Source organism: Saimiri boliviensis, chromosome 17, assembly GCF_048565385.1.
Source record: "Saimiri boliviensis isolate mSaiBol1 chromosome 17, mSaiBol1.pri, whole genome shotgun sequence".
Lineage (NCBI taxonomy): Eukaryota > Metazoa > Chordata > Mammalia > Primates > Cebidae > Saimiri > Saimiri boliviensis.
Window position 1 is genome coordinate 58764271 of NC_133465.1, and position 15794 is coordinate 58780064.

A 15794-nucleotide genomic window follows, 5' to 3' on the forward strand; every position below is an offset into this window, starting at 1 on the left:
GCATGTCACCATCACTGGATACCTTCTGCCACCAGATTTACCATGAAATAATTCTGTCATTTTATCCAGTTAATTTTTCTTTCTGTCATTCACATTTATTACCTTTAAAAGTATTTTAAACAAAGTCACTTCTGGTCTTAAATTCAAGCTTAGTGAGCGATAATAATTAGGAAGAAAATGGAATAACTCATTATTTGGATGAAATACATTTGCCAGTTATAATAATAATATGCTTTTGAAATTGAAAGACGTGTGGATGTGAAAGACATTTTGTGATATAATGTTAAGTAAAAAATAAAATGACTTGAAAATTTAACAATATGTGATATAACTTGATAAAACTTATACAAAGAGAGTATTTAAAGTAATATCATTAGAATATGTTTGAAACAGGGACTAAAAAAGATGGAATATATTACATAATGGACACCAAAATAAAATTTAAATTAGAGAAAACAATTACCTAAGAGGATACTATTAAGCAATTGTAAACACAGTGACAAGTGACATCTGTTTGTGGATCCACTGAGAATAAACACATTGGAAAAACAAACAAAAATAAAAAATAATATAATCAGGATGTTTTAATAAGTAGAAGGAGAAGAGAAAGAATTAGTTAGTACAAGGGTCACAAGAGTAAACCTCTGAAACTACCCTGAAAGCTAGCGATATAAATCATGACAGAAACACACAAAAAAAGGTTATTGAGATTTTGCCATAAAAGCAAAAGCAGAACAGAGAAAATGTAATTAAGTATGTGTCTTAAATAAGCAATGTTAACAAGGAGTAGAAAGGCTTAAAATATTAGTAAGCAAAAATAATAATTTTTCTATATAGTCATGTAATTTTTACATCTGCTGAAGAAAATCAAATGAAAACAGTTTATTCAAGCAATTCTAATTGTATAATAAGCATGCTAGCCAACAATAGTGAATTCTGACATCTTTTGTTCTGGGCTCTTTTAAAAGGCAGAGGCAGTAATTCTTAAAGAATTATCTTAAAAACAACAAAAACAAAAACAACCAAACCAGGAAATGCATGCCACAAGATGTTGCTTTCTGTCTTCCTGCTCACCCTTTCCCCTTCTTCCCTTTCCACAAGTGTGTATTCACTGATTTATGAATAAAGAGCCCTTGGCATTCTGTCTTGAATAGGAAATGCAGAAGGGAAACTCAGGCCCTGCCTTTGGTTATAAAAGGAGGGAGAGAAAAGTGAAGCAATATTTTAGCCACAAGAATCTACTGAGTCTCTAGGGTGCATCAGACAGTTACGGGTGCTTGAACTTCATCTGTGAACAAAACAAATCCCTGCTTTTGTAAAACTCATATTCTTTTATGTTGCAAGGTGATATAAATGAAAATGTATGATATATTGTCTTTCATTTTGTGAAATTCTGGGAATTTTTTTTAATATAGATGCATTGATTAATTGAATCAAAATCTCTTCAGGTTGAGCTGGGCTTAGAATTGCTTTAAAATTCTTCACATGGGTCTGTTGTCCAGCTGGAGCTCAGAACCATTGAGCTAAATAGTTCGACAAAAACAGTTATAAATGTCCATGATTACCAGACCTGTTTAGGAACTAGCTTTCTAAGATCTCTTAAAAAGAAAATTAAAAAAGAGTATGTGTCAGGAGATTTGTTTTCAGAAATAAAATCATTTAAATAATGTTTGATTTTAATCATATCACTACTCACTTGGCAAAATTTTGTCAAAGTAAATCACCAATGCCAGATAGAGGCAGGTATCAAATGCCAACATGAAATTTGTTGCTACAATGAGATTTGAGCCGTCCGATGGATGAGGAAATGCATTAGAATTCAAATCATAGTCCAAATGTAAAAGCTGAAAATAAAAAGTAATTAATTAAGGGAAATTAGGTTTAAGATACATTTTAAACAGTTAGGTTTAGCATAGGAATAAAATGGCTACTCATCGCCTCATAATGCGAATAGAGTTAAATAAGGAGCTTGCCTACTTTATGGTTTTCAAACCTATGCCTTGGAAGGCATGGACATACGAGCAACTAGAATGCAGTTTAGTAATTGCTATGATAAAAATATGTTCCAAATGAAATTGAAACATCAGGAGGAAGTAGGGAGTATGGGAAGAGATGGCATTTGAGATCAAACTTAGATGAACTTTTACCAAATAGGGCACAGTCAAAAGGTGTGGTGATGCATGTAAATTGGTGTCATGAGGGAGAATGTCTGGGCAAAAGGCACTGTTGCGTTTAAGGAGGACCAGAAGTGGGCTGGTCTATGATGATCAAGTTAATGAGCTCTTTATAATTAACAATCCTTTTGTTAAACACTAAATAATGGATATTTAATGGCTGGCATTTTCATTTAATTAGAGGGAAAGCAAAGGGAATTTAATAAGAATCACATAAACAGAAAAGATATTTTATGAGCAGAAACATAATTTACTAACAAATTTTCCAGATGTTTAAAAATTTTAATTTAATGGTTTTTTAAATCATGTATTATCTTCAATTACTAGGTAAAAACATGAATTGGAATAGTTATTTAGAATTAGATTTGTGACAAGTCCATGTTTAATTAGTAGCCTAAGAAAATACTTTATATTATCTTTAGATAATTGTATATTGATCCTCTTTTTTTCACTTTCTAAATGCCTTATTTTGCTGGGCTAAATAATTTCAAAGCTTTTAGAAGTTCCACCTTTGTAACGTCATAAGAGCCTTCACTAGAATTTTAAGCCTTACAATGTTGAATTTGAAAATGACTACAGCCTACTGACTTCCAGAGAGGACAGATGTTTCAGAAATGCCATTAAGAGACATTCAAGTCGTATCTCACCTGGGCCATTCCAAGCATGAAGGCAAAGGGACTAAGCAAGCTTAAAATCCACTCCAGTGATGCAGGAAGGTATCTATAGAGTGATGTGAACCCAAGACTCCCACAAAAGACAGTGAGAAGGAACCCAACCAGGCCACTGAGGAAAGATTTCTTTACCAAGATGCTCATTAAGAAAGCCAAAGGTATCTAAAATGAGAGAAGATGCAGTTCGTTTATGTAACATTATTAATAGCATAATAAAATAGGCATACAAAATTATAGTTATTATTTCATATATAACATACAAAACTGTTTTCCACAAATTCCACTAAAAATTGGCATTACAAAACACCTCAAATCAAATTGTTCCTTTTTATAGATTTTTCACATACAAACAGAGTAGACAGGGAAAAAAAAGGAAGCATATAATCACTTAATCAAAAACAAACACTTGATTTTTAAGCTATGAGGTGGATGGAGAGATATTTAATTCACCAACTCACCAAAGACAATCCATATAGGAGAAAGAGGCTGAAAACCACCATGAAGCCAGACAAAATGATAAACTGAATAGATTTTATAACAAGTGCCAAGAAAAGGGCCATAATGAAGATGAAACCAGCATAAAGCAAACCCCAGGAGAGCCTAATGTGGAAATAAAACATTATTTTAGTATTTTATTTTCACTTGAAAAGGAAGACCTGAAATGGATTCTAACATAATTTTTTCATTCACTTTTTCATCCATTCATTCTCTCTTTCAACAGGTATTTTGTGGGTGTTCTAAGTACATAAATACAAGCAAAAATTTTGGATGGAATTCTTTAGGAATTAGAAATATTCTTTAGGAATTAGGAATTGTTTTTCCTAAAATTGATATCAGAAATACATTCACACACATACGCACATTGTTCTGGGGGATGGAGTAACAGGAAAAATTGGGTATCCAGTCTGATAGATTTTGGATTGAACATTTTATCTGCTGCATTCTTGCTCTGTAACCTTGGGCAGCCTCTGTAACCATTCTATTATTCCTTTATGTTTCTGGACACCAGGAATTATACTACACTGAGGGCTCAATGAGACGATGGATATGTAGGGCACTGTCTTAACACAGGGTAGGCCCACAGTGAATCTTAGAACCTTCTCTCCTCTCTGGGGTCTCTCCAAGTTCAGGACCATCTCAAGTTTCCCTGGACATAAGAAATCATTCCTTACGTGTAATTCTGTCATGTCACTTTTTTCCCAAAAATTGTTGTCATCTTTCTCTGGATGTGTTCACTGAAAAGTCTACATACTTGCCTTTAATTCCATTCACTGTTTTTGTTAAGAAAGAATGTTTTTTTAATCCCATTTCTTTTATGTCAGAATAATTCACTTTCCTTTCCTCATCAATTTCTTTTCTTTTGTTTTACAATATTATGTGAAAACTATAATGCAATAATAATTTTAAATTTAAAAAACAGCTGCAAAACAAACACAATAATAATTCACACACAGCAATTAATATGTATTGGAGAATATTTTAAATAAATATTTTTACTTATTTGTGCTGGGTTTGACTCACCAGAATGCTGAATCCCGAAGACCCATCATTGTCATCAAGCCCTTCATCCTTTTCCTCTCCCTTGCAACATTAGCAGATGCATAGTAAATGAATGGAGAAAAGGAAATAATGCAGGCAAAAAGAAATAAATCAGTTATAATTCCTGATTGGCTAATGAAGGAATGTATCTTCATAATTTTTCCAGTAACTGACATCAGTTCTTCCATCACTGAGTGATTTGCTGTAATCTGAAGAAAAGCATTAATAAACAAATTTGTATGTTAGTAAATAGCATGCTCTGTTTTCTTTTAACCACCTGTTTTCCTGTGAATGTATAATTGGCCTATTGGGATCTGATACTAACCTAAATTTCCACTTCTATGTCCTGCCATTGACCTATTGGGAACCTGGAATCTGGGCATTCTGAGTTACTCACCATTCTCAGATTTACTATGTGTTTCAATATCTCCCTGCCTAACATTACTTTATGATTTGCTCGGCATGCCTTTTCTGAATTTATACATTCAGTAAGCCACCCTTCACCTCAAGCTTCAAGCTGAAATGTTATTTCAATGAGGAATTCTTCCATGGCATTCTAAGGCTGAGAATCCTCATTTACTTATGAGGACCTGATTTATAGTTCTGTAATAGTCTACTTCTGTTCTAATAATTTTCTTATTTGCCTGGCTTCCCAACAAACTTGAGTCCATGAAAGAGATAATTTTTCTTCTATTTGTATATACATTCCATGGTATATAGCAATTTCAGTGAACTTCAGAGTGAGTAAATGAAATAACAAGGCTACCCACTTAAATTTTCTTTCATGAAACTTTTGATACCTCTAATATTATTAACTTGCATTAAACATTAGTTTGCATTGAACAGGTTATACTCACTTCTATAATAGCGGCATTAATGGTAGCTTGAAGAACCACAAAACCTTCGTTCCAGAATTCTGAAACTGCACAGTAAACATCTTCATATGTTTCATAACAATGAGCTTTGTGGAAAAAAAAACCATAAATATCATTACATCACTATCTATATTGCTGAAATATTATTTCAATACTGATTATAGCAAACAGTGGACTTTATGATGGCTCCAAATTCCAAATGTTCTTATTTTGACTCAAAGCTTATAACAACATAAGTTATAATAATGATTCTCAAAATGAATCAGGGAGACTCATGAGGCAGAACACTCCTAGGAAATGTTGTACATTAAGTTACAACACTCTAAGCTTTCCCATATCATGTCCTATGCTTTACTGCTGATCAAGAATTTTGTTGATGCCTTTTCTTTTGTAATTTGTATTGTGAAAACAATACATTTTTATGTTTTTCAAAAGTTTACAGAGCCTAACATGGATTGAGAAACACTGAACTAAAGCTTTTTCTAACACTGAATATAACACAGGCATAATAGGCAAGTAGAAGTTCAAATAAGATTACTTACTGTGCTTAAATCATGCCAATCAGAATAGCTTTTGAAGACAAAGATTTATTAAAAAAGACCTACCAGCACATTTAATATTAAACTATATTGAAAAGATATTCTTGAATAAGATGAATTAAAATTGAGTAGAGGAATTAAATGCATATTACATGAAAAGTGTATTTTAAAAATCATCTTGAAATATTTCAGATATACAAATGATATAAAAATATAATAAACACGAATGGACCCACTACAAATCTGCAAAATAAATACATCATTTTAAATACAGTCAGAATCCCCTGTACACTTCCACTAGCACCAAGTTTCTAGCTAGCTAACTGCTTTCCTGAATGTTCTGTTTATATAATGCCACTACATATCTCTAAACTATATATGCAATATAAAAAAATTAAACTCTACCAATTTCATATAACTTGTTATGTTTATCATTATAAACTTTGCTCATTTGTTCCATATTATAATTTTGACATGTATATAAATGTCCACATTTAATTTTTTCTTTTTATGGTTACAGAATCCCATTGCAGGAATGTAAATCAATATATGTATCCATTCTTCTGTTGATGATAATTGGGTTAGTTCCTTTCTTCTTTTTGCTATTACTGGAAAAAAAATCTTCTGCTATAAAAATCTGTATATATATCTTCTTGTAAATATATCTATATTGGTCAGGATAGTCTCTTATATGTTACAGTAATAATCCCTAAATCTCAGTGATTTATCACAACAAAAGTTTATTTCTCACTCAGGCTACAAATTCAGCATAGGTCTTTGGTAGGAGGGTTGAGGTACTCTATTCACATCAAATTTAGGATCCCAAGTTGGAAGGCATTTCCTCTAACTGTTAGTTGCACTGTCTGTATTATACATGATTCCTTAGTTTGCAGAAGCAGTGAGAAAAGGTGAAGAACTCATACCTGCTTTTAAATCCCTTAGGTTTAGCTATCTTATTATGGCTGCAAAAAATATTCTATGTCCTCAGGAAGAAGAGGAGAATAGGCCGCAAGTGTTTAATGCAGGTACGAGAGTTTCACTAACAAGATTTCTATGATGATGAGTTGTAGGTTATGTGCACATCAACTTTAAAATAAAATTTGTCAGTTTTTGTGGAATTTAAAAATTATGTAAAGTTGGATAGGTGTTTTCTTTGCTACATATCCTTGTCAATACTTTGAATTTTTTTTTTTGCTAATTTTTGCAAATCTTATAAATGTGAAATGATATAACATGTGGTTTCAACATACATTTTCCTGATTGCTAATGCAGAAAAGCACCACTCCAAGTGCTTATTCTTGATCTGTGCTGTTTTATAAAATTCCTATTAATAATCTTTTTATTATTTTCCTATTTTTGATCTTTTTCCTATTTATTCCAAGTAAATATTTACATATTTTAGAATTCATTTTTTGTTAGTTTTTTTTTATTATAAACACTTTATCACCTTTTTAATTTTTTTGGAGATGGAGTTTTGGTCTGTTGCCCAGAATGGAGTTTAGTGGCACGGTCTTGGCTCACTGCAACCTCTGCCACCCAGGTTCAAGTGATTCTCCTGCCTCATCCTCCTGAGCAGCTAGGACTATAGGCACACAGGTCTCTACACTCTGCTAACTTTTGTTTTTTTTTGTTTTTTGGGTTTTTTTTTTTTTTTTGGTATTTTAGTAGAGACAAGGTTTCACCATGTTGCCCAGGTTGGTCACAAACTCCTGAGCTCAGGCAATCTGCTTGTCTTGGCCTCCCAAAGTGCTAGGATTATAGGTGTGAGCCACCATGCCCAGTCACTTTATCATAATTTTTGCCTTTATTTTTCACTAACTCTCTGGTGTCTTTTGATAAAGGGAAGTTCTTAATTTATATTTAGTCAAATTTATCAGTATTTTAATTTATGGCTGGGTAGTATTCATATATATACATAAATAATATTTTGTTTATCTAACCCTCTGTTGGTGGACATTTATGTTAATTTTCTATCTTTGCTTTTGTGAATGGTGCTGAAATAAATATATGAGTGCAGATATCGTTTTAAATCTAATGATTTTTTTTTTCCTTTGGATGGATACCCAGTAGTGAAGTTCCAGGATGAAATGGTAGTTTTGTTTCTACTTCTTTGGGAAATCTCCATACTGTTGTCCATAAAGGTTGTACTAATTTACACTTCTACCAATGATGCATAAGTATTATATTTTCTTTGCATCCTTGCCAACATCTGTTTCTTTAAGACTTTTTAATAATTGCCATTCTGACTAGTGCAAGATGGTATCTCCTGGTTTTAATTTGTATTTTCTGATAATTAGTGATGTTAAGGTTTGTTCTTACATTGGTTGACCACTATGTGTCTTTTTTGAAAAAAGAACTCAAACAACTCAAATAACCCCATTGAAAAATAGGCAAATGGCTTATTTGTTCTTTGAGTTGTTTCTTGAATGTATAGTTTGCAATTTTCCATCTGTAGGTCTTCTGTTTACTCTGTTGATTATTTCTTTTGCTGTGAGAAGATTTTTTAGTTTAATTAAGTCTCACTTGTCTATTTTTGTTTTTATTGTATTTGCTTTTGAGGACTTAGTTATAAATTCTTTGCCTAGCCCAGTGTCCAGAAGGGGTTATTCCTAGTTTTTGTTTTCTGAATTTTTATAGGTTCAGGTCCTATGTTTAGGTTTTAATGCATCTTGAGTTAATTTTTGTATGTGGTGAAAGATATGGGTCCAGTTCTATTCTTCTGCATTAGACAATTTAATTCTCCCAGTACCATTTATTGTATGTATATAACCATATATAATGACCATTTATCAATATGTTCTTATGCCCAAAAATGAATATACTTTTTTTAAATGTTGAAGGACATTATGACAGACAGTGATGCTCTAATTTGGCATACTAACCTCTATTCCCACACACGGCTTATGACATAAATGAAATAAAGAATAGTGAAATTTTAGAGCCAGAAAATTACCTGTATGGTCCTTGTGTTCCTTCTTTCTTGGCGTTCTGTGTCCTAGCAAGAACTTCAAATGATATGAGTATGTATTAGTAAAGATTACTCTTACTATATCTTCAGAATTATTTGCTGTGAATTCTTTAATACTTTCTTCGTCTGGCATTCCCAAGACCATTTTACCTTTTGTTACAAAAAGAGAATATAATTGTTAGGAAATTACTAGGAGACACAGCTTCAGTATGTCATGTTGAATTGCTTTTACTGAAGTTTTCTATGGAAGTAAAACACAATCAAGTATTAACTTTCAGAAAGGTAGACAAAAAAGTTGGCTGGGAGAGAAATTTCTAAAATTCCATCCAGATACAATCAGAACACATGAAAAGTAGTTATTTTATTTTCATATGTTGTGATTAATGAACCAATTTCAATCACATACAATGTCATACTATACCAATTAAACTGTTCAAAAATAATTAACATTCCTAAAATTCTGAAATGGTAAATATAGACAGATAGATATTTAAATTGCAGTTAGGCACTGTTTTGTATCAGGTGGACATACCTATACGAATTCGTTTTTCTTTAACAAGCCTGATTGTATGGTTAATAAGCTTAAAAAGTGATAAATTTAAAAACATGTTAAGAAATTATGTTGACATCACTGAAAGAATCCCTCTTTTTTGTAGATATTGTATCCAAGGCCACATGGGTACTTTATTAATACTAAAAAATTAGACAAAAAATAAGAAAAGTTCTGGATTGGGGTGGAAGTGTTGAAGATGAATGTAGAGGGAGCAGGCAGCATGTATCTTGATAGAATTAATTTTATTGTCAAACTTGTGTCGTCATGAGCAAATGCCTTAACGTTTGTTACTCAATTTCTATATATGTAAAATAAACTTAATAACTATTATAATTATTATAGAATATTAATAGAGTACAGAATATAGAATACTATCATAAAATATTCTCTTTTTACAGAATACAGCTTTTGTAAAAATATAGCATACTGCAGCATTTAATGAATATTTGTTATAATTGCATGTTGTTTTGAATGAAGTAATGTTGAGAAGCACAAGTTTCTGACATTGGGACTTGTCATGGACATTTGTGAAACAGAGAGGAAGCACAGACACACCTCAGGGCTGGACCTCAGGTGATAGTCTATATCATGTGATCACTCTGAATCAGAAGTGGATTCAGTGTTGGTAGGTAAGATGCACAGTGTAGACATTAAAATCCAGGGGGAACTAATGGTGTGATGGTTGGTGAGGTACCATAAGAAAGGAAGCTTTGAATGGCTCACAGGAAGGAAAAGTCTGACTTGCTCTGGAAACTGTGGCCAGAGAGGCTCCTGGATTACTGGATACTAAATCCAGTCAAGGGGTCAAAATCCAGGCATAAAATCAATGATTATTTAGCCTGGAGTGGAATTTGGACAGAAGTTGACAAAAGAAAGGGAAAAAAGAGGTTATGCAGACTTTCAGTGACTGGGTGGAGCAAGATGCGCAGGTTCTCCATAGAAGAATGTCCTTGGTGGAAATTATGTTGCTTAAAATGAGTAGCCAGTACCTTGTAAGTCATGTTTTTATATTCTTTTAAAAATTGAGATATAATTCACATACCATAAAATTCACCCTTTTAATAATTTCATGGTTTTTAGGATACTCACACAGTTGTTTTAGCCACCCAGTGGGTGGTAGTTTGTTATGGCATTCCTAGAAAACTAATACAGTGATAAATACAAACAGAAAATTATTGGTAATATTAGGAGTAAATAAGGCATGAGTCTTTCATTTTAAGAAGCCTTGTTTAAATCTTCCAAACCTATTATTGGATCTGGTCTCTCAACCTCCTTGATATTTTTCTTTAGCATCTTTAAATCAATCCTGTCACCTCTGCTAGATGAATCTTCAAAAACTGCCATTTTCATTATGCCAATTCCCTGATTCAAAACTGTGTTGGTACCATATCACTTATTGAATCAAGCTTAAGATTCTAACTCTCCATTAGATCTGATGGGCAAAGGAGACCTCTTTGAGGAACTTATAATTATTTTTCATGGTTTTTAGGATACTCACACAGTTGTACAAGCTCGAAGTCACTTTAAAATTATAACTCAACTCATAATAACTCAGCTCATCAAATAAAATCTCACTTTACATCCAACCATCATTTCTGACTTGAAGCTGCTGCCTGATACTGACATTCTGTAGATATAGTCTGACTGTTCCTGCACTTCTATCCCTATGTGTCAATGAGAATCTTCTTTTAGTATTAGCACAGTTGACTTTCAATTAGTTAGGTTTGGTATAATACAAAACAGAATAATTAACCTCCTATTAATTTTATTAACGAACGCATTGCTAGCATTATTTTTTGTAGTTATTCTGATTACAACAACTAAATATTTATGCAGAAAAAAATCATGTCCATATGAATGTGGGTCTGATCTAATAGGACACACCTATATGCCATTCTTTACGAACTTCTTAGTAGCTATTACATTTTTACTAGCTGCTCTAGAAACCATCCTTCTGTTACTATTACCTTGAGCATCTCAAACAACTTAAAACTTATAACCACTGTAGCACTAATTTTAGTCTTTATCCTAGCCCTAGGCCAAGACTATGAACAAGTGACAGGGCAATCACCACAGATTTCCCTTTGAAGTATGCACTTATAGTTGTAAAGGACATATGTTGTTTTTATCTGTTGACATCCAGTTCTTCTTCTAGTAAAACATACTATGATCCATCTGGGATACTTCCCTTCCTCCACTCACATATCCTGTTGGTTTGGATGTAGTTCATGACCTGGGAACTCAAGTGGCCAATGAAAATACTGCATCTCCCTATCCAGGGAGATTAGTTCTTGGTGAACCAAGATCAACATTAACCCAAAGTCACCTATTTGTTCCCATGGATATAATCCTTGAAGTTATTGTGAACTATTAGAAATGATATGCAATCTTTTCACTGGAGTTGCTAATCTGGTAGGGCTTAAATCCGGAGAGTCTGCAGACCAACTATGTCCCCGGGAGAACCAATCTGTGAATGAAGCCAGCAAACAAAGCTATAGATCTAAGGGACAGAGACATAGTTCCTCCTCTGTTAATGATAAACCTCTATTCTGCTTTGCATTAATACTCTGCTTCTTTAAGGAAGATGAAGGATTCTTTCTCTTAAAAGCAATGGCAACAAAAGCCAAAATAGACAAAAGGGATCTAATTAAACTCCAGAGCTCCACACAGCAAAAGCAACTATCATTAGAGGGAACTGGCAACCAACAGAATGAAAAAATTTTTTTGCAATCTACCCATCTGACAAAGGGCTAATATCTAGAATCTACAAAGAACTTAAACAAATTTACAAGAAACAAACAAACAACCCCATCAAAAAGTGGGCAAAGGATATGAACAGACAGTTTGCAAAAGAAGACATTTATGCAGCCAACAAACATGAAAAAAAAATATGAAAAAAAAAAAAAAGCTCATCATCACTGGTCATTAGAGAAATGTAAATCAAAACCACATTGAGATACCACTCATGCCACGTAGAATAGCAATCATTAAAAAATCAGGAGATAACAGACGCTGGAGAGGATGTAAAGAAATAGGAATGCTTTTACAATGTTGGTGGGAGTGTAAACTAGTTCAACCATTGTGGAAGAGAGTGTGGCAATTCCTCAAGGATCTAGAAATAGAAATACCATTTGACTCAGTAATCCCATTACTGAGTATATATCCAAAGGATTATAAATCGTTCTATTATAAAGACATATGCACATGTATGTTTATCTTGGCACTGTTCACAGTAGCAAAGACTTGGAACCGACCCAAATGCCCATCAATGATATACTGGATAAAGAAAATGTGGCACATATATACCATGAAATACTATGAAGCCATAAGAAAGGATGAGTTCATGTCTTTTGCAGGGACATGGATGAAGCTGGAAACCATCATTCTCAGTAAACTGACACAAGAACAGAAAACCAAATACCACATAAGTTCTTACTCATAAGTGGGTATTGAACAATGAGAACACATGGGCACGGGGAGGGGAACATCACATGCCATGGCCTGTTGCGGGGTGGGGGGCTAGGGGAGATATAGCAGGGGTTGGGGACGGATGGCATTAGGAAAAATACCTAATGTAGATGACAGGGGTGATGGATGGCACGTGTATACCTATGTAACAAACCTGCACATTTTACACATGTACCCCAGAACTTAAAATATACTAAAAAAAAAGAGACAGATTGAGTTGGTCCTTTTACTCTCAACTGAAATATTTATGAAAAATATAGTATTTTTTATAGATTATTGTTAACTAGTCACCCTACTGATCTATCAAGGTCTTATATTCTTCCAACTGTAAGAGTTTATTGTTGCATAAATTGTTAATCTTATTTTGCATATGCTAATAATAAGGCTATGAGAAGCTGATGATTTTCAAATGTACTCCAGACACATACACATTACAGCAGTTCTGGGTGGACTCTCAGAATTACTTTTAATCAAATGTCCTGACTCTAAGTCTAGTTTTCTTGCCTTTGTACCGGGTTGCATCTCCTCTAATTTCAGAACATCGTTACAAAAACGATTGTTACAAAAATGATCTTGACCCTTCTTCAGCTTTAGGGTACTCATTATGTAGCCTTAACCTTAACTCGACCTAAGTACTTAACCTTAACTCGTTAAGTACCTTAATGCTGGAGGATGAAAATCTGAAATACAGAATATTCAAAGGACTATCCAAATATAGCAAGGACATGTTTTTGGTGTTAAAAGGTAAGGTTGAAATTCCTATAATCAAATTTAAGAAAGGAAAAGACTGGTTGTTCTTTGCCTATAAGAACAAGAGAACGCTATAGCAACGATTTCATTTTGGTGACAATGCTTTCAGAGTCACATGTCAACATATCCCTAAACACTGCTGCTCTAAATGTACACCAGTCTGCATATTCCATGCTTTCTCAAATCCTGTACCAGATCAAACACATTTCTTATTGAGAGACTGTGTACTCCAAATGGCAAACCCTTGTTTGGCAAGTAATACGTTTAGTTTTAACTTAGATACTGAGTGGTGGTGTCTTACTTCCAGTAAAGGGAAGGTATATTCCTAATTCATATACTCCACGAAGTTTGACAATTAAGATTTATCAAACTGAAAAACAAATCAAATGCATAAATCTGCAGTCAAATAAACCAAATATTCACACCAGACATTTCTCTTAAGTAACTAGAAATCTCACCTGCCAGGAAGGAAGCAGAGGCTACTTTATTCATTATCTGTTGGGTTGCTTTGGTGACAGGCGTGTATGCAACAGAAAATCCAGATTCATTAAATGCATCTAGCCGTCCCAGGTCATTGGTAAGCAGTGAAGAAAAATCATTTACTTGATGACCATGAGGATATGTATATAAACAAAGCAGTAAGACCAATGCATTCACCCATTCCTATATAATACAGGAGAAAGGACAAAGAAAAATCTTATTTAAAATTAGTCATTCACAATCATTTTGTCATAAAGTTCATCTCTTTTTTTTACTTTTCTAGTTTTAATATATTCCATAAACTGTTTAAAGTCTGCTGAAGGTCTGTGTTGTAAGAGATAGTTTCAAGGCATTGCTAGCTTAGTAATAATATACTGGTTACAGGCCAAGATTCTAGAATTACAAACTCAACAGTATGCTGGTTTGTAAGGGCATTCTGATCATTCTAATAATAAGATACTGTCTGAGGTACACTATCTTAATTAGTTATAAATCCTGATCACATGGGAACTCTCAATAAGAAATCACTTCATTTCTGAAATGCATTATCTTAGGGAAAAAAACTTCACAATGTTTACATAGTGGAATTCCAATTTAGTTAAAAATGCGATCTAGCTACATCTAACTGATTTTTAAAATATACCAAAGTTTAATCAAGGTTTTTTATATGGTAAGATTATAAGATTATGCCAATTTTCTTCTTGGAACTTAATACAATTTCAACTGTTCTATTTTTGAAGAAAACTGATTTCTTAAGAAGAGAAAGAGATCCCACAGAGAAAAAGCCAGTTACCCATTGTGGTGGGTTGGTTTGTTTACCGTATCTTTGGAATGTCAGTATCTTAACCCTAGTCTCCATGAGTGGGGACACTAGTAACAAATCTGACCATTGGCTTTTAAAACATGTTTTCATATGTTAAATGCTGACCAGATTCAGTGCTTTCAGACCTCCACGTGTGAGCCCATGTCAATAGAAATGTCTTCTAACGGATGCATGGCCTGAAGAATAGCGTTTTCTGTTGTATAAAGGTGCTGTATTTTAGTGTTTTCGGTGTATGTGTCAGGGGAGATAATCGTGGCATAGATACCTCCCAGGCAACATATATTTTCCTACCATAAACACAGAATAATATAGATGCTGAGTCATACCAGTAAGGACTCTCTTTTCAGTCTCCATTTTTTAAGAAAGTTCTTGCATAATAAGGCCCCAGTTTGTTGACACACACTGATCTCTCTCTTTCTCATCTTGTCCTGTTTAATAAAAAAGAAAGAAGATACAATTAATATGAAGTTTTTAATAAGAAGAAATATCCTGCAAACAACAACAACAACAAAATGTAGCCTAATACTCCAATGTTCCAAATGATTGCAAAGAGTCAGGGTGTTCCCAAGTCAGCATTGTATTACTCCCATGTTCTCCTGCCTTTCTCCACTTGCAGACTCTGTTCCATCATTTATTTGTGATGCACTGTGCCAGTTACCAATTTACTGTGTCTCAGACCTCAATTTACTCTGCATAGCCTGCTCTATAAAAACGGATCTGACTCCTTTAAGTACTTTCTTTTGCCAGCTGGCATGATGTTATGCTCTTTCAATAGAGAGGGTAGTAGAGATACTGCAGGCATCTGATGCCATCCAGGAATCAGAATAGTTCATTTGCCAGGTTTCTATAGAATGTATTTTTTTCCCACTGAATAAATAGTTTTCTCCAATGCAAAGTACCTACAGTATGCAGGATTCACTGTGTGTTTCCTCTAGCTCTGGACTTGGGTAGCAT

At 33.6% G+C, this 15794-nt stretch overlaps 1 protein-coding gene across 5 annotated transcripts in view; it reads right to left on the reverse strand.

Annotated features, from left to right (window-relative positions):
• The window catches only part of ABCA8 (ATP binding cassette subfamily A member 8), a 98610-nt gene that overhangs the window by 57075 nt on the left and 25741 nt on the right, over window positions 1-15794 (reverse strand). For 4 of the 5 annotated variants that reach the window (XM_010342488.3, XM_003931788.4, XM_074388905.1 and 1 more), the window contains 8 exons: window positions 15167-15268; window positions 13996-14200; window positions 8752-8916; window positions 5242-5345; window positions 4367-4593; window positions 3304-3445; window positions 2822-3007; window positions 1697-1844 (listed from right to left, as the gene is read on the reverse strand). In XM_010342488.3, coding sequence (XP_010340790.1) covers window positions 1697-1844; window positions 2822-3007; window positions 3304-3445; window positions 4367-4593; window positions 5242-5345; window positions 8752-8916; window positions 13996-14200; window positions 15167-15262 — 1273 coding nt within the window. In that variant the 5' untranslated portion in view covers window positions 15263-15268. Of the gene's footprint in view, window positions 1-1696; window positions 1845-2821; window positions 3008-3303; window positions 3446-4101; window positions 4266-4366; window positions 4594-5241; window positions 5346-8751; window positions 8917-13995; window positions 14201-15166; window positions 15269-15794 lie in introns of those variants that run through there. The other variant, XM_074388907.1, reaches the window with a different exon arrangement.